The following is an 18,772-nucleotide window of genomic DNA, read 5'->3' as shown; positions in this document are numbered from 1 at the left end:
AATTATTTATATTTTAACCTATTTTTAGATGTCGCTACATTTCTGGTTTCTTAGCCTATTCGGTGAGGTTGGGGGGACGATTGCTTCTACTTCATTATTAGAGTAACAATTGAGATGAGTTCTGAACACAGATATTATTTTCCTAGTCATCTTTTTCCAAACTTTACTCATACTGATATTTTTCTATTGTATAAAAAATTTTGAGACTATAACTCACAATATGTGCTTGAATCATAAAAATTTAGAATCTAATTTGTCCACCTTATTTCTCATCCCACTTCCGAAATTTTAGAGCTTTGAATTATAGTTCTGAAACAAAACAAAGTTACAAACATGTCTGTTGAACAAAATCTATCACTTAAAATGAGCTATTTTTTTAAATATAATTTTTTGAATATTTTTTTTTCGGCGGCGATCCTCAAAGTCTTAATCTAAATATATGGGGTATCTTATCTTTTCTAGGAACAAATCGGTTGTATTTGCAATGTAGTAAAGGCCTGTAAATTCATATTAGAATATTTTTAAAGTAAAACATTTTTCCAAAGGTCCTTTTTGAGCAGGATAAATAATGAGCTGTAGATGTCAGGAGAATGAAGAATGTGAAGAATGCAAGAAAACGATTTTGGCGTCGGGACTTACAGCGCTCCCCCAGACCCCCTAGCTGTCAAGAGAAAGGCCTCAACAAACTTTTTTTTTCTTTTTCCTCAAAGGTTGAGAACCAATCCCGTTTTTTTTTATTCTAATATATATATATATATATATATATACGTGCGTTTATGCTTAGAGTTAAGGTTTACTGGGCGTTAAGAGTTAGGGTTTGGAAAAAAATGTATCGCTACATGTGCATTCGCTGCTATGTGTTCTACACGTGACTGTATCGCTACATGTGTATTCGCTGCTATGTGTTCTACACGTGACTGTATCGCTACATGTGTATTTGCTGCTACGTGTTCTACACGTGACTGTATCGCTACATGTGTATTCGCTGCTACGGGTTCTACACGTGACTGTATCGCTACATGTGTATTCGCTGCTACGGGTTCTACACGTGACTGTATCGCTACATGTGTATTTGCTGCTACGTGTTCTACACGTGACTGTATCGCTACATGTGTATTTGCTGCTACGTGTTCTACACGTGACTGTATCGCTACATGTGTATTCGCTGCTACGGGTTCTACACGTGACTGTATCGCTACATGTGTATTCGCTGCTACGGGTTCTACACGTGACTGTATCGCTACATGTGCATTCGCTGCTACGTGTTCTACACGTGACTGTATCGCTACATGTGCATTCGCTGCTACGTGTTCTACACGTGACTGTATCGCTACATGTGCATTCGCTGCTACGTGTTCTACACGTGACTGTATCGCTACATGTGTATTCGCTGCTATGTGTTCTACACGTGACTGTATCGCTACATGTGTATTCGCTGCTATGTGTTCTACACGTGACTGTATCGCTACATGTGCATTCGCTGCTACGTGTTCTACACGTGACTGTATCGCTACATGTGCATTCGCTGCTACGTGTTCTACACGTGACTGTATCGCTACATGTGCATTCGCTGCTATGTGTTCTACACGTGACTGTATCGCTACATGTGTATTTGCTGCTATGTGTTCTACACGTGACTGTATCGCTACATGTGTATTTGCTGCTATGTGTTCTACACGTGACTGTATCGCTACATGTGTATTCGCTGCTATGTGTTCTACACGTGACTGTATCGCTACATGTGTATTCGCTGCTACGTTTTCTACACGTGACTGTATCGCTACATGTGTATTCGCTGCTATGTGTTCTACACGTGACTGTATCGCTACATGTGTATTCGCTGCTATGTGATCTACACGTGACTGTATCGCTACATGTGTATTCGCTGCTACGTGTTCTACACGTGACTGTATCGCTACATGTGTATTCGCTGCTACGTGTTCTACACGTGACTGTATCGCTACATGTGTATTCGCTGCTACGTGTTCTACACGTGACTGTATCGCTACATGTGTATTCGCTGCTATGTGATCTACACGTGACTGTATCGCTACATGTGTATTTGCTGCTACGTGTTCTACACGTGACTGTATCGCTACATGTGCATTCGCTGCTATGTGTTCTACACGTGACGGTATCGCTACATGTGTATTCGCTGCTACGTGTTCTACACGTGACTGTATCGCTACATCTGTATTCGCTGCTACGTGTTCTACACGTGACGGTATCGCTACATGTGTATTCGCTGCTATGTGTTCTACACGTGACTGTATCGCTACATGTGTATTCGCTGCTACGTGATCTACACGTGACGGTATCGCTACATGTGTATTCGCTGCTATGTGTTCTACACGTGACGGTATCGCTACATGTGTATTCGCTGCTATGTGTTCTACACGTGACTGTATCGCTACATGTGTATTCGCTGCTACGTGTTCTACACGTGACTGTATCGCTACATGTGTATTCGCTGATACGTGTTCTACACGTGACTGTATCGCTACATGTGTATTTGCTGCTACGTGTTCTACACGTGACTGTATCGCTACATGTGCATTCGCTGCTATGTGTTCTACACGTGACTGTATCGCTACATGTGTATTCGCTGCTACGTGTTCTACACGTGACTGTATCGCTACATCTGTATTCGCTGCTACGTGTTCTACACGTGACGGTATCGCTACATGTGTATTCGCTGCTACGTGTTCTACACGTGACTGTATCGCTACTTGTGTATTCGCTGCTACGTGATCTACACGTGACGGTATCGCTACATGTGTATTCGCTGCTACGTGTTCTACACGTGACTGTATCGCTACATGTGTATTCGCTGCTATGTGATCTACACGTGACTGTATCGCTACATGTGTATTTGCTGCTACGTGTTCTACACGTGACTGTATCGCTACATGTGCATTCGCTGCTATGTGTTCTACACGTGACTGTATCGCTACATGTGTATTCGCTGCTACGTGTTCTACACGTGACTGTATCGCTACATCTGTATTCGCTGCTACGTGTTCTACTCGTGACGGTATCGCTACATGTGTATTCGCTGCTACGTGTTCTACACGTGACTGTATCGCTACATGTGTATTCGCTGCTACGTGATCTACACGTGACGGTATCGCTACATGTGTATTCGCTGCTATGTGATCTACACGTGACGGTATCGCTACATGTGTATTCGCTGCTACGTGTTCTACACGTGACGGTATCGCTACATGTGTATTCGCTGCTATGTGTTCTACACTTGACTGTATCGCTACATGTGTATTCGCTGCTATGTGTTCTACACGTGACTGTATCGCTACATGTGTATTCGCTGCTATGTGTTCTACACGTGACTGTATCGCTACATGTGTATTCGCTGCTACGTGTTCTACACGTGACGGTATCGCTACATGTGTATTCGCTGCTACGTGTTCTACACGTGACTGTATCGCTACATGTGTATTCGCTGCTATGTGTTCTACACGTGACGGTATCGCTACATGTGTATTCGCTGCTATGTGATCTACACGTGACTGTATCGCTACATGTGTATTTGCTGCTACGTGTTCTACACGTGACTGTATCGCTACATGTGCATTCGCTGCTATGTGTTCTACACGTGACTGTATCGCTACATGTGTATTCGCTGCTACGTGTTCTACACGTGACTGTATCGCTACATCTGTATTCGCTGCTACGTGTTCTACACGTGACGGTATCGCTACATGTGTATTCGCTGCTACGTGTTCTACACGTGACTGTATCGCTACATGTGTATTCGCTGCTACGTGATCTACACGTGACGGTATCGCTACATGTGTATTCGCTGCTATGTGATCTACACGTGACGGTATCGCTACATGTGTATTCGCTGCTACGTGTTCTACACGTGACGGTATCGCTACATGTGTATTCGCTGCTATGTGTTCTACACTTGACTGTATCGCTACATGTGTATTCGCTGCTATGTGTTCTACACGTGACTGTATCGCTACATGTGTATTCGCTGCTATGTGTTCTACACGTGACTGTATCGCTACATGTGTATTCGCTGCTACGTGTTCTACACGTGACGGTATCGCTACATGTGTATTCGCTGCTACGTGTTCTACACGTGACTGTATCGCTACATGTGTATCTCTTGTGGAGAACAATGGAGTTTTAAAAAAAAGCAATATACATGAATGTAGAGATGATTTTTTTTTTACTTCCACGGGTCATACTGCCCTGACCCTGCGAGACGTCTTTACCTGACATCAGCCTTGAAGACACTGGAGGTAAAAAAAAAAAAGGCTACAGAAAATAAAACTATCATGGAAGGAAGATAAAGGATCATGTCGTCTGCTGTTTCCAGTTTTTACCGCCAAGTTTGTTTTTGGATTGGCGTCTGCTGTGTCTGCGGCAATGTAGTCTGGAGAGAAAAAAAAAGTCATCTGCAACAATGTCGACTGTAACATGTCTGTAGCAATGTCGACTGTAAAATTTTGTCTGCAGCAATGTCGAATGTAACATGCCTGTAGCAATGTCGACTGTAAAATTATGTGTGCAGCAATGTCGACTGTATCATGTCTGCAGCGATGTCGACTGTACAAGTTTCCCTTCAGCAATATCGACTATAACATGTTGTCTGCAGCAATATCGACTAAAACATGTTGTCTGCAGCAATATCGACTATAACATGTTGTCTGCAGCAATATCGACTATAACATGTTGTCTGCAGCAATATCGACTAAAACATGTTGTCTGCAGCAATATCGACTAAAACATGTTGTCTGCAGCAATGTCAACTGTAGCGTATTGTCTATAGCAATGTCGACTGTAAAATATTGCTTGGGGCAATATCGACGGTAGAGCTGGTCATTTGCAGAGATTTTAAGATTGTCGTCTGTGGCATTGTCAACCACAAAGATTGACGCTGACGCCTACAGCAATATCGATGCTAATTAATGTTGGTGACAAGATCAATATAATATGGCCCCTCTGTCTCGAAACACAATGGATTCGCTCCGATGAACTACTGATGTTGGAAGGCTCACCCTTACTACTTTAGTATCGGCCCATTCCTCCACCTTAGGCTACTTTATTTCACTTTATTTGACCTGCCCTTTTTAATAGATTGGATAGTGAACTATGGACATCAGGAGAATGCGCTGTAGCTAATAAGGATGCAAGAAAACGCTTGGCCTCAGGCCTAATATACACACACACATATATATATATATATATATATAGTGTGTGTGTGTGTGTTTCTACAAAGGATGATGGTTTACATGGGGTTAGGGTTTTCAAAAGTTGTTTGCATTGAAAAAATAATTCTTCTTCTAATTCAACAGGCCCATTTTTGGTGCCGGTCCAACGGGCTGTTGCCCATATAGCAGGTGTCCGCCCCTGACAGTGGTTAGGTTATCGTGGGGTCCAATCGCTGTTTTAATCTATTGTCTAGTCTCTTCTTTTGTGTCTTTTGTAACTCTGATACCGGAGATCTTTCTGTAGCATCTTAGTTTCATTGCTAGGATCGTCTGCTCGAGATCTGCAGTCAGCGTCCAAGATTAGCAACCGTAGAAGTGTTATAGCATGGTTAGGAATTTGTTTCATAGAAAGGGAAAGTTACAGGCAGACTTACAGACAATGACGCGACAATAAAAACTAGACTAGGATTTTAGAAAGAATGGCGAAATGTAAACAGAAAACTTCTGAAGACTTTAGAGAGAGGCAGCTTTTTATGGACGTAGAGATTTAGATTGACGACTTTCGACTGTTCCCTTCGTTATTATTAAACGTCTTGTTCGACATTCCCAATCAGCGTCGACTTACTTATATTGTTGGCCTTTCGCCTGTGTTATTGGGTTTCGTTATTTGAGAGTTACCTCCGTGTGATTAGATCTGTATAAGACACAGCGCGGAAGCACCTAACATAAGAATGTGGTCATGACCATAGGAGCACATTAATCTGATTTTAATTTCAAGGGCCATGCCTTAATCTTTCCAGGTTGTTTTGTGTTTTGTAAGTGCTGTTTTTAAAACAGAAACTACACATGTATTAACGATATATACAGCTTTGATATGTCTAGAAACAAAAGTATATTAATACGATGTGGAACACTGGAAGCAAAATACAACTCGCTACTAAAGTACACTAAACACGCGTACTTCTGACTCCGGTTTAAACTGGCTTTCATCAACCGTTTCACCCTAAGAAGGTGACCTTCGAAAAACTCCATGAAGGAGTCGGAGCGCAAAAGGCATCCCCAGTATCCTGTTAAGAAGGATTTCTCTCAACGGACATGTGTGGACCGGAAGCTTATCGCCCCAAGTCCTTTCGGAAGATCCACAATGGCAGCGACCATCAGTACCATTAAGTCGTGACACATATGTGCCCTTTGACCTATCCCCCCCCTCATTCCCGTTCGTTGTTCGCAATATGTAGATGACCAGATGATACGGGAACAAAAGCGGAACGATCGCTGACCACGAGGCACATATATAATAAAAGGTGGGAGTGGGGAGAGCAGTTTTCTCTGGTCAATGGTGCTTCCCCAACAGCAGATATATCTATATCCCCCTTACAAGGCACGGTGGCTGAGTGGGGGGCACGGTGGCTGGTGTCCTCGGTTCAAATCTCTTTGAAGACTGGGATTTAGAACTTTTGGATTTTTAGGGCGCGCCTGATTCCACTCATCTGTAATGGGTACCTGACTTTAGTTGGTGAAAGTAAAAACGGTTAATCGTTGTGCTGGCCACATGACACCCTGCTAGTTAACCGTGGCCGTAGAAACAATAAATTGCCTCAAAGATCGCAAGGTCTGGAATGGAAACTTTTCTTACGATACTGAATTTAAAAAAAAAAACAAGCCGGTATTTAGATTTGAAAAGAATGGATTGAAACTAAAGATTTTCGCTAGTCCACAAGACGTTCACCAAAAAGAATACTCTTAGTTCTTGGTATATACAAAAGGAATTCAAAAATCTTGTGTAGTTTTACATAAGTCACAGTGTTCTGAAAACGAAGGAGAATTGTAAACCATCGAGCATCGATGTGAGAATTCCAATCCGATATCTTGTCCGAGGAAGCGAAATTTGTTCGCATAGTTTATTTCGTCAAGTAGCCCAATATCGTTGACCTTTATTAGAGGAAGTTGTTTTTTTTTTTTGACAAATGAATTGTAGACTTGCGTACGGTAAAATAAATGCCGAACAAAATCAAAACAAAGACCTTCCTTTAGGGAACAGTACCAGAAAAAAAAAGAAGAAGAGGCAGACAGAGAAAGCGATGGGAGGACAACATAAAAGAATGGACGGGCCTGCCATTGAAAGAGGCTCTAAACAAAGCAAAAGATAAAGAGGAGTGGGGAAAGACGGTCGACGAATCTTGCGTGGTGCCCCAACGGTCCAACAGGATATGTAAAGGTAAAGGTAATAACATTGTCAAATGGGCCGCTCTCTCACAATCGTTGAAACATCCCCAAGTCTGACCAATCAGCCTCAGTTCCCAGACTTCTTGCGGAATTATTATAGTAAGGGCTTTTCTAGAACTTATTTTTACCACCTGTGTTTAAAATGATAATTTCTCTCATTTGTTATCCAGAGCTTAGGGGTTATGTTTTAAACAAGTAATTACACATGTTTTTTTTTTTAAATTTCTAAACAGGTTGGTTGGCTGTGTAAATAACCCTGTCTCTCTAATGTATGTACTACCTACATGAACAGCATCAAGAAGTCTTAGATCCCCTGTGGTTAAGAGATCTGACTAGTGTTACCTGAAATTAAATCTGACACACAACTCTGAGACACAGTGATCAGGACACGCAAGTCCATTCTTCCTGATGCATGTCTCGGCCCGCACCGCTGAGAACAATCGATCATCGATCGGCATCTGATCTGACACGTGATCCCCTTCACTTCCTAAAGTAGCCTATTGTAGGTTGTGTTTGTACACAAGTTTGACCTTTATCGTTGACCTCTAACCCCGTAAACTATATTTACATATTTACACGTCTCATCTGGAATGAAGAGGACTTAATCTAGTTCCTTCTGACTTAGTGACTCGCCCAGTCGGCCTATATATTACTTGGCGACTCGGCCTGTGTTATATTTTAGTGACTCGGCCTGTTATTACCTGGTAACTAGGCCAATGTTATCATAAGCTTGGTGGCTCGGCCAGTGTTAAAACTTAGTGACTCGGCCAATGTTAAAATAAATTGATGAGTCGGATCATTTGGTGATCTGGTTAACAAGGGTGTCATGAGGCCAGCACAACGACCAACCACCTTTACTTTTCCCCAACTAATGTCAGGTACCCATTGGAGGTGGATAGACTCCGAGGCGCCCAAGGATCCCGAAATTAAAAATCCGGTCCTGTGTTTATTATACACTTAGTGATCCGGATCGGCTCGTGTTATCCTAAACCAGAGAGAAACTAAACAAGAGAGAAACTAAACCAAAGAGAAACTAAACCAGAGAGAAACTAAACCAGAGAGAAACTAAACAAGAGAGAAACTAAACAAGAGAGAAACTAAACACGAGAAAAAACTAAACCAGAGAGAAACTAAACCAGACAGAAACTAAACCAGAGAGAAACTAAACAAGAGAGAAACTAAACAAGAGAGAAACTAAACCAGACAGAAACTAAACAAGAGAGAAACTAAACAAGAGAGAAACTAAACCAGAGAGAAACTAAACAAGAGAGAAACTAAACCAGAGAGAAACTAAACAAGAGAGAAACTAAACAAGAGAGAAACTAAACCAGAGAGAAACTAAACAAGAGAGAAAGTAAACCAGAGAGAAACTAAACCACACAGAAACTAAACCAGAGAGAAACTAAACAAGAGAGAAACTAAACAAGAGTGAAACAAAACAAGAGAGAAACTAAACCAGAGAGAAACTAAACCAGAGAGAAACTAAACCAGAGCGAAACTAAACCAGACAGAAAATAAACCAGAGAGAAACTAAACAAGAGAGAAACTAAACCAGAGAGAAACTAAACAAGAGAGAAACTAAACCAGAGAGAAACTAAACAAGAGAGAAACTAAACAAGAGAGAAACTAAACCAGAGAGAAACTAAACAAGAGAGAAACTAAACCAGAGAGAAACTAAACCAGAGAGAAACTAAATGAGAGAGAAACTAAACAAGAGAGAAACTAAACAAGAGAGAAACTAAACCAGAGAGAAACTAAACCAGACAGAAACTAAACCAGACAGAAACTAAACCAGAGAGAAACTAAACAAGAGAGAAACTAAACCAGAGAGAAACTAAACCAGACAGAAACTAAACCAGACAGAAACTAAACCAGATAGAAACTAAACCAGAGAGAAACTAAACCAGAGAGAAACTAAACAAGAGAGAAACTAAACCAGACAGAAACTAAACCAGACAGAAACTAAACCAGACAGAAACTAAACCAGAGAGAAACTAAACCAGAGAGAAACTAAACCAGACAGAAACTAAACCAGACAGAAACTAAACCAGAGAGAAACTAAACCAGAGAGAAACTAAACCAGAGAGAAACTAAACCAGAGAGAAACTAAATGTCAGGTTCTTGTATTCTTGTATTTATCAAATTATTATTATATATTTCCAATGCAAATATTTATTAATATTAAATATTATTTCAATTTGTATTATTGTTATTATTTTCTGAACTTATAATATTTTGGCTCAAGTTCAGCCTGACAAGCACATCATACACATATAGTTGTAGATAAACTAATAAACTAAGTGTATGATGTAAATAACAATAAAATTTATTCTTGTGATATATTTACAAATGACTGATTCATGATGACTGATAATAATAGTATGAAATATCAATATGTAATAATATGTAATCTACAATGATTCAGTTAGTCTCCTTAGATATAGAACATTCATATAATTATGAAACACATAGTATATTACCTTAACTATAATAAGTAGTTCAATGGATCACATAGTCCTTCAATCTCAAAAACAACAACTGGCAATATATGTAGATCTAGCCTCTAGATCAGGTACTGTCCACTGACGACAATTCCAAAAAGTACAAGTTCATAGTTGACACTACACCATCAGGTCTGACCACTGCAACCCGCAGTCTGGAATCTTGAACCTCAGACTCATGTACAAATCCACGTGCACACCAGACGACCAACTGAGAGAAAGACCTCAGTCCTGTAGACTGTAGACCTACAGTTGTACTCTCAATATAGAACTGAGACTGAATAAACAAGTCTTGACACTAAAACCCTATAGAAGATAAAAGAAAGGATTCTTCTAATCATCTATATCTAGTCTAATTATAGACTTACAAATACGAACGAATTCAAATAGAAAAACTATACAATGAAAAATAAAACTCACCCTAAACAGGGGTCAAGATAATCCAACAAGAAAATGTCCAAGGCAAATGCTAAGGCTATCCAATAACAAAAACCAAGGAGAAATTCCAGAGCTCTCAAAAAAACGTCTATCTGTATCAACGTACAAAACAATGGAGAGACTGTACTAGACGATAAATGACGCAAATCACACACACACTAAATTTACGTCACTAGAAGTTGTGACAAGCAACAAAAGCTCAGTCCTCTAGTCTACACAGAAAATATTAATAATGTAATGACGTCATCAATATAGTGATCAACGCCGCACTATCAATTAGAGAACTAATTCTACTATACAGTTACATAGATAACTGCGACATTCCCCCTCCTCAACGAACTGGCAATTTTGAAAAAAATTCCAGTTATCATAAAAACTGCAAGAAAATTCTCCAGAAAATCAACTTCACCAAGATCAATACTGCAAATACGTTTCCAAGAATTACAGAAAGAGACCTCAAACTCTCACTGAGAAAAAACAACTGAGAAATCCTCAACAACCAATAATCATTATGATTACCTCAACAATAAAAAATCTTCATTATACACTTCAATAGACAAAATAATGTTTGTCTCAAAAATTTACAGTTAAAGTTACAACTGTTTGCATGTTACATAGTTACATTATCAATTTTAATCAATATCAAAATTAATATAACATAAGTACATGATTGCTCAAATGAATCAAAAAATTATACAAGTCTTGAGCATACATCAGCAAAAACATTTAATTCTCCCTTCAAATGGACAGAATCAAAACAATAATCCTGAAGTGCTAAACACCATCTAGTTATTCTTTTGTTACAATAATTACTATTTGTTATGAATGACAATGCCTTGTTATCGGTCTGGAGATGAAACTTCACTCCTGCCAAATAACGATCTAGCTTTTTGATCGACCATACAATGGCCAGTCCTTCCCGCTCAAGGATAGAGTATTTCTGTTCACGTGGCAACAACTTGCGACTGACAAACTTCACTGGATGTAACACACCATCTCTCATCTGACTAAGTATACCTGAAATGCCTTTATCTGATGCATCTGTCTGCAAAAAGAATGGAAAAGAAGGATCAGGCAATCTTAGAATAGGATAATCACACAAATAAGTTTGTATTCTTTTCAGTGCCACAATACACTCATTACTCCAATCAATTCTCACAGATTTCCCTTTCTTCAATAACTCTGTGAATGGAAACACCAAGTCTGAATAACAAGGTATAAATTTAGAGTAATAGTTAACCAACCCAATTAATGACCTTACTTCCTTCTTGGTACTGGGTGGTTTAAACTCCAGGATCTTCTGAACATTTTTACTATCTGGTTTCACTTCTCCCCGACCTACATTATGTCCCAGAAATTTAATGTTAGTAAAGCCAACCTCTAATTTAGATGGTTTTAGAGTAAATCCATGACTTTTCAATACACCGAAAACATTCTGTACATCTCTAACATGAGTCTCCCAACTTTCGCTAAATATACAGATGTCATCAAAATAAAACAATACATTCTCAATATCTCTTAAAATACTCTTTAAAACTCTATTAAAATGGTTAGGGGCACCACTTAAACCAAATGGTAAGTAATGAAACATGTAGTGTTCCCCCAGAACTCTAAAAGCTGTGTACTCCTTACATTCTTCACTTATAGGTATTTGCCAATACCCTTTAGTTAAATCAACTAAAGTAAAATACTTAGCCCTGTAGAGTTTATTGAATAGCTCTTCTTGATCTGGTATTAATTCAGCTGGTATTTGTGTAACACTGTTTAACTTACGGTAGTCAATGCATGGACGTAGTGTACCATCACGTTTCTTAATAACCACAACAGGAGCGGCATATGATGAATCTGTGGGTCCTATGATACCCAACTTCAACATACTATCAATTTCCTCTTTTAATTTCTCCTTCATATTTATTGGTACCGTATATGGCTTTAATGCTATAGGCTTAGTGTCCAACAACTTAATCCTAAATTCTTCCACATCTGCTTTACCCGGTATGTCTGATATAATATCTTTGAATTCATCCAGCACCTTCATTATTTCACATCTCTGATTACAGTTTAAATCAAGGTTAACCTTTAATTGTGATAAAATGTCTTCATTCGTCTGCTTCTTATTATTGATTTCTAATGTCGGAATGCTTGGTAAAATATCTTCATTTGTCAAGTCTTCATCAAATTCCTCCTCATCATCCACAACAGACACCATATTAGCAGACAAAATACTGTTCTCATGTTCAATATTAATAACAGTTTCACTTGTATCATCTTTACTTCTGCTATGATATTTCATCAATCTATTGATATGGTAAAGTTTCAACTTATCTCCCTTCTTTACCAGAAAATTGAATCTTGATACCTTCCTTATAACTTTAAATGGTCCTTGCCAATATACAGATAATTTGTTTTCTCTTTGAGGTTTAAGTATCAATACACAATCACCTTCATCAATCTTGCGCAATGTAGAGTATCTATCATACTGAATTTTGTACTTTTGCTTTTTAACCTCACTATTTCTGTTGGCAATTGATGTCACATGAAATAACCTCTCCTTCAAATCCATTAAGTATGAGTAAACATTCCTGTATTCATCTTCCTCCTCTTTGTTTACAAATACTTGTTTCAGAATAGCCAATGGTCCTCTCATCTGTCTTCCATATACCATTTGAAATGGCGATATTCCTGTAGTTTCATTTGGGACCTCTCTATAAGCAAAAAGTGCAGCGCTAACCTTTCTATCCCAATCCTTTGGACTCTCTTGTGTAACCTTCCTTAGAAAACTTTTCAATGAAGAATTGAAACGTTCATTCATCCCATTCGACGAAGGGTGAAAAATAGTTGAGTGTACTATTTTAATATTGTAGAAGTTACACACTTCCTTGTATAAATCCGCAGTGAACTGACTTCCGTTATCACTTAGTACCTCGTGCGGTATACCAATTCTACTGAAGATTGTGTTTAATGCCTCAATCACAGTTTCTGTAGTAATATTTCTTAAAGGTATTGCCTCTGGCCATCTCGTAGCAATGTCAACAAGTGTTAAAATAAATCTGTTCTTGTTCTCGGTAACCTCCAACGGACCAACAATATCTATTGCCACTTTGTAAAATGGTGTTGTTACTATATTCATATTTCCAAGTTCAACTCTGTCACATCTTCGTGGCATTCTACACCGTTGACAAATATCACAACTCCTAATAAAGTCTTTAACATCTTTATCAACTCCTTGCCAAAAGAAATATTGGTATATTCTTGACTTTGTTTTCCTAACTGACAAATGACCTGCAAATATACTTTCATGTGCTGTTTTCAAAATTACTTCCATTTTTGACACTGGAACCACGAGTTGTTTCTCTTCCTGACCTAATTGACCTTTGAATACACGATACAATAATCTATCGAATACCTTGAATCGAACACTTCCATTTGTCTTATTATCCACACTCTTCTCCTTCTGTCGATTCCATAATTCTTGTAATGTAGGATCACTCACTTGTTCTCTCAAGAAATCTTCACATGATCCAAATAACTTATAACAATCTTGAATAACTTCTGAATGTTTCATAATATCAGCCTCATTCTCTTTTTGTTCCATTGCTCTTGTAACAGCAGCACCAATATGTTCATTATGTTGTTCATCTTGTACATTCCCTATTATTAGATCAGCTACTGGATTTTCAAAACAAGCTACAATATATTTCCCTGTGATATAGTCTGAATTGATGTCAACACATGCCAGTGGATATTCCTTAATAGTACCATCAATCAATTTTAATTTGTAGCTACCTGGAATTTTGTCTTTGCATTCAATTAAAGAACTTCTTACCCCAATAACACTAGATCCTGAATCACGCAATATAGACACTATTTTATTATTTAATAATCCTTCTTCAAAACGTAATTTCCCTACAGACTTTTTCCTCAATTTCTGATCAACAATAGACATAGTTTCTTTTCTACATGGAGTAAAATATTCTATTTCATCAGCCAGATTAGAATGACAACAACTTTGAATTTTACGTGAACAATTTAGTCATCTCTGCGTACCTGTGTTTTGCACTTTCTTTGACTTGTCTGTGTTTTTCTCCTTAGTATAATCAACACCTGAATAATTCCTTTTTTTATTTCCTCCACCATGGTTCACATCATTGTAAGCTCCTCTCCAATTCCCTCCATCCATTCTCCTTCCTCTAGTATCAAACTGCCTCCTGTAAGTTCCATATGACACATTCCTTGTGCCTGACACATGTCTTGGTCCATCCTTATTATATGTCACCTGCTTTGGTTTCACTCCGGCTCCACCCACATAACATTCCGTTGACCTGTGACCTACTTTTCCGCACCTAAAACAAGTTATGACTTTCCTGTCACTAGGATAATTCTGACTTGTGGCTTCAGCAGCTCCCATTACATACACATTTTCCTCTTTACATAATGATTTTGTTGAACTTGCAGTCTTAAAACTTTCAATTACTTGTAGCATGTCTTCTACATTATCACTTTTATTTAAGATAAGTTGACGATACACTTCTCCTGAAACACTCTCTAATAATCTGTCTGTCACAATCATATTTTTCATGCCTTCTATGGTCTCCTTTACCTCCGCCATCTTCATCCAATTGTCTAGTGCCCTTTTCAAATCGGCTACATATCCCCTGAAATCATTTTCTTTAGGTCTAATTTGGTGAAATTTCTTCCTACACGTTTCTCCATTTATATCAGCCTGTCTCATTAGCATAACCTTTACTTCATCATAATTTTCCTTCTTAAACAGATCATCTTGCAGCATAAAATTCTTGAGTTTCGACGTCAATTTGTACGATAACAACATAGCCCAACTTTTCTTATCAATACCACATCTTGTTGCCACCGTCTCAAATAGAGTCAAGAAACCAATCAAATCCTCATCTTCCTTCATATTCTGAAAACTCTTGTCCAACTTATCAATTATATGTCTATGTTTATCCTGGATCTTAGGTTCTCCTTCTTTGTTTTCAGATTTACTTTCTTTCTGCAACTCCTTCTCCACAATTTTCTCCTGAAGTCTAGCCAATTCCAATTCTTCCTGCCTCTTTTTAGCTTCCACTACTTCCCTTTCTTTCCATCGTTCATGCTCCTCCTTCTTTATGCGTTCCTCCTCCGCCCTTTGTTCCTTCACATAGTTCTGCAAGTCAGCTCCTGTAAAACCCAATGCCTGCCCATCCGCTATAAATTGTGAATTTATAGAAAACCTAGTCTCCATCCTTAGAATTTCCAAACAATATAAGTTTAACAGGTCAAATCGGAAAAATTAATTAGAGCACAAGATATACTATTAGCAACCAAAAAAAAAATACACTTAGCTATGCTTTCTCCTGCGAAGATAGAATCTGCCTCAGCACCAGGAAGATAGAGTATTGATGACAAGGTACAGCCAGATACACCAGGACAACTTGAGAATCCCAACAAACAGATCACAGCTCCAATTTAGGTCCACCAATCAGTTTAGCATGTAACAAAATTATATCTTATTAGTATAAATTAAAAAAAAAATATTATATATAAGATACAATGTTAGCAATAACAATATGATACACTGGCACCAATAAAGTCTCACACAAAAAATGTATACGATGCCTTTCCTGAGTAATAAGGTACAATCACATAGTACCGTTATGAATAGTAATGTGACACAAACAAGTGTCTAGAATCTGAAAATATACTCTTACAAGTACAGAAATTTATTTAGCAAATATTCAACTGTCAATAATATAACAAATTATGACTGAGATAATCCCTCAAATAACTCCTTTAACAGTTTAGACGAGCCCCCAAAATACTTGTCAGGTTCTTGTATTCTTGTATTTATCAAATTATTATTATATATTTCCAATGCAAATATTTATTAATATTAAATATTATTTCAATTTGTATTATTGTTATTATTTTCTGAACTTATAATATTTTGGCTCAAGTTCAGCCTGACAAGCACATCATACACATATAGTTGTAGATAAACTAATAAACTAAGTGTATGATGTAAATAACAATAAAATTTATTCTTGTGATATATTTACAAATGACTGATTCATGATGACTGATAATAATAGTATGAAATATCAATATGTAATAATATGTAATCTACAATGATTCAGTTAGTCTCCTTAGATATAGAACATTCATATAATTATGAAACACATAGTATATTACCTTAACTATAATAAGTAGTTCAATGGATCACATAGTCCTTCAATCTCAAAAACAACAACTGGTAATATATGTAGATCTAGCCTCTAGATCAGGTACTGTCCACTGACGACAATTCCAAAAAGTACAAGTTCATAGTTGACACTACACCATCAGGTCTGACCACTGCAACCCGCAGTCTGGAATCTTGAACCTCAGACTCATGTACAAATCCACGTGCACACCAGACGACCAACTGAGAGAAAGACCTCAGTCCTGTAGACTGTAGAAACTAAAAACAGAAACTAAACCAGAGAGAAACAAAACCAGACAGAAACTAAACAAGAGAGAAACTAAACCAGAGAGAAACTAAACAAAAGAGAAACTAAACAAGAGAGAAACTAAACCAGACAGAAACTAAACCAGAGAGAAACTAAACAAGAGAGAAACTAAACCAGAGAGAAACTAAACCAGAGAGAAACTAAACCAGAGAAAAACTATCTTTATTCTTAGCGTCACCTGACGAGTACCTTTCAATTCTCACCTACGCTATTTAAACCTCACTCGTTCTCTTTTCCCACTATGAAAATTAAAATAATTCCATTCTGATATTAAAAACTAGGAAATCATATTTTGTGCTAGATCTATTTGAGGATATGGTGGCTGAGTGGTCAAGCGCTTGGCTTCCAAACCGATTGGTATTGAGTTTGAATCTCAGTAAAAAAAAAATCACTTTCGGGATTTTTTTTTAAACGCCCCTGAGAGCACCCAACTTTAATGGGTACCTGACATTAGTCGGGAAAAGTAATAGCGGTTTATCGTAGTGCTTGCCACATGACACCCTCGTTAACCGGTGGCCACAGAAACAGATGACCTTTACATCATCTGCCCTATAGTTAGCAAGGTCTGAAAGGGGAACTTTAACTGTTGTTACGTCCATAAGCTCCACGACTAGGCCCGTACATCAGAAGATAGTCTACAGGAATCTCTGAATTGTACATTTCCATTCTCCAATGTTCTCATTTTCTAGGAAATATCTGATCGTAGTTACAGCTATAAGAAGCTCATGGTTACACTTCCTTTATGTCAGATGAATGTCAAATAATCAGAAGGCCCTAATCTAGGTATGGGGGGGGGGGGAGGGGAGGGGGTGACAAAGATCCAAAATATCTTGGTACTTTGTGCATCTATCGATCTTAATCCGGACCTTCTTTATCCGTAACGTTATAATCAATTAATAATATCTGGTTTCATTACCCTTTTCAAAACATTCATTTTAAAAACAAGCTCATTTTGGGAAACGTTGGATTTCGTACGATACAATGTTTGCAGTATAGATTGATTTTATTTATTTTTTTTTTAATAAGGTGTTAATTCTGATTTAATATAGAAGTAGATGCTGGTTTTATAAATCAACAAGGGGCGTGGTTGTTAAGTGATTAAACACTTAGCTTTTAAAACGAGGGTTAGCGGCTTCGAATTGCGATTAAGACAAGGGTTTTAAACGAGATTTTTCGTACGCCTTTTAGTGCACCCAACTCTAAAGGGTATCTGACATAGGCCTACGTCGGAAAAGTAACGGCAGTTGGTCGTTGTGTTATCTCCCTTGTTAACCGTCTGTCATAGACAACAGATGAGCTTAACATCATCTCCCCCTCATAGATCGCAGAGTGTACCTTGACATTTTTGGATTGTACTATACAAGTCTACACCGTTAGGCGCACATATTAACAGGCGACATAAGCCGGGAGGTTAACAGCCAGTAGTCTTTCTAATACTAATTTTTGTGATGTTACTTCTATCGACGTAGTAAGGAGACAGTCTGGCGATTAGTTTTGACCATCCTTGACAATTTCCTTTCATTCTCCTCTAGCTCATAGGTGTGGACGTCCTTATTATATGTATATGTTGACAGGGGTCAATTAGAGGCCCTAGGGGACGTCTATTTGGTGGCCCCAAATACAACAAAAATAAATGACAAACAACGAAATAATAAAATTATGCAATTGATTTAAAACCTATCTCAAATCTTACCCAATAATTAGCTGAAACTCATACGGAGCAATATTCGTATTATCCGGCAAAGGTTACGTAATCTTAATAAACATGTTAGTGCAGATGTTATAAACCTTTAACAAGCCAGACTCAAAGTGTCGACATTTTCACCAAAAAGAAGCAACAAGGGTCTCCTGTGAACTCCCCACCTATAGGAGGCTGCCTAGTTTGCCTATGCCTGAGGCCGGCCCTGGTGTTGATAGA

At 38.2% G+C, this 18,772-nt stretch overlaps 1 protein-coding gene across 1 annotated transcript; it reads right to left on the bottom strand.

The window, feature by feature from the left end:
* Window positions 1–12,390: 12,390 nt before the first annotated feature.
* Window positions 12,391–15,590, bottom strand: LOC106065160 (uncharacterized). Its single transcript, XM_056035831.1, has 3 exons — window positions 14,396–15,590; window positions 12,791–14,191; window positions 12,391–12,398 (listed from the first exon to the last, which is right to left on the bottom strand). The coding sequence occupies exons 1-3, from the start codon at window positions 15,588–15,590 to the stop codon at window positions 12,391–12,393; spliced, it is 2,604 nt and encodes an 867-aa protein (XP_055891806.1).
* Between the last annotated feature and the right edge of the window lie 3,182 nt (window positions 15,591–18,772).

Source organism: Biomphalaria glabrata, chromosome 7, assembly GCF_947242115.1.
Source record: "Biomphalaria glabrata chromosome 7, xgBioGlab47.1, whole genome shotgun sequence".
Lineage (NCBI taxonomy): Eukaryota > Metazoa > Mollusca > Gastropoda > Planorbidae > Biomphalaria > Biomphalaria glabrata.
The sequence above is the reverse complement of the archived record's forward strand: the minus strand, read 5'-3'. Positions and strand labels throughout refer to the sequence as shown.

Coding starts and splice junctions, on each gene's coding strand:
- LOC106065160 (XM_056035831.1), bottom strand. CDS start 15,590: ATGGAGACTAGGTTTTCTATAAATTCACAATTTATAGCGGATGGGCAG. Junction 14,192..14,395: donor AAAGAAAGTGCAAAACACAG/GTACGCAGAGAT, acceptor TGCGTGATTCAG/GATCTAGTGTTATTGGGGTA.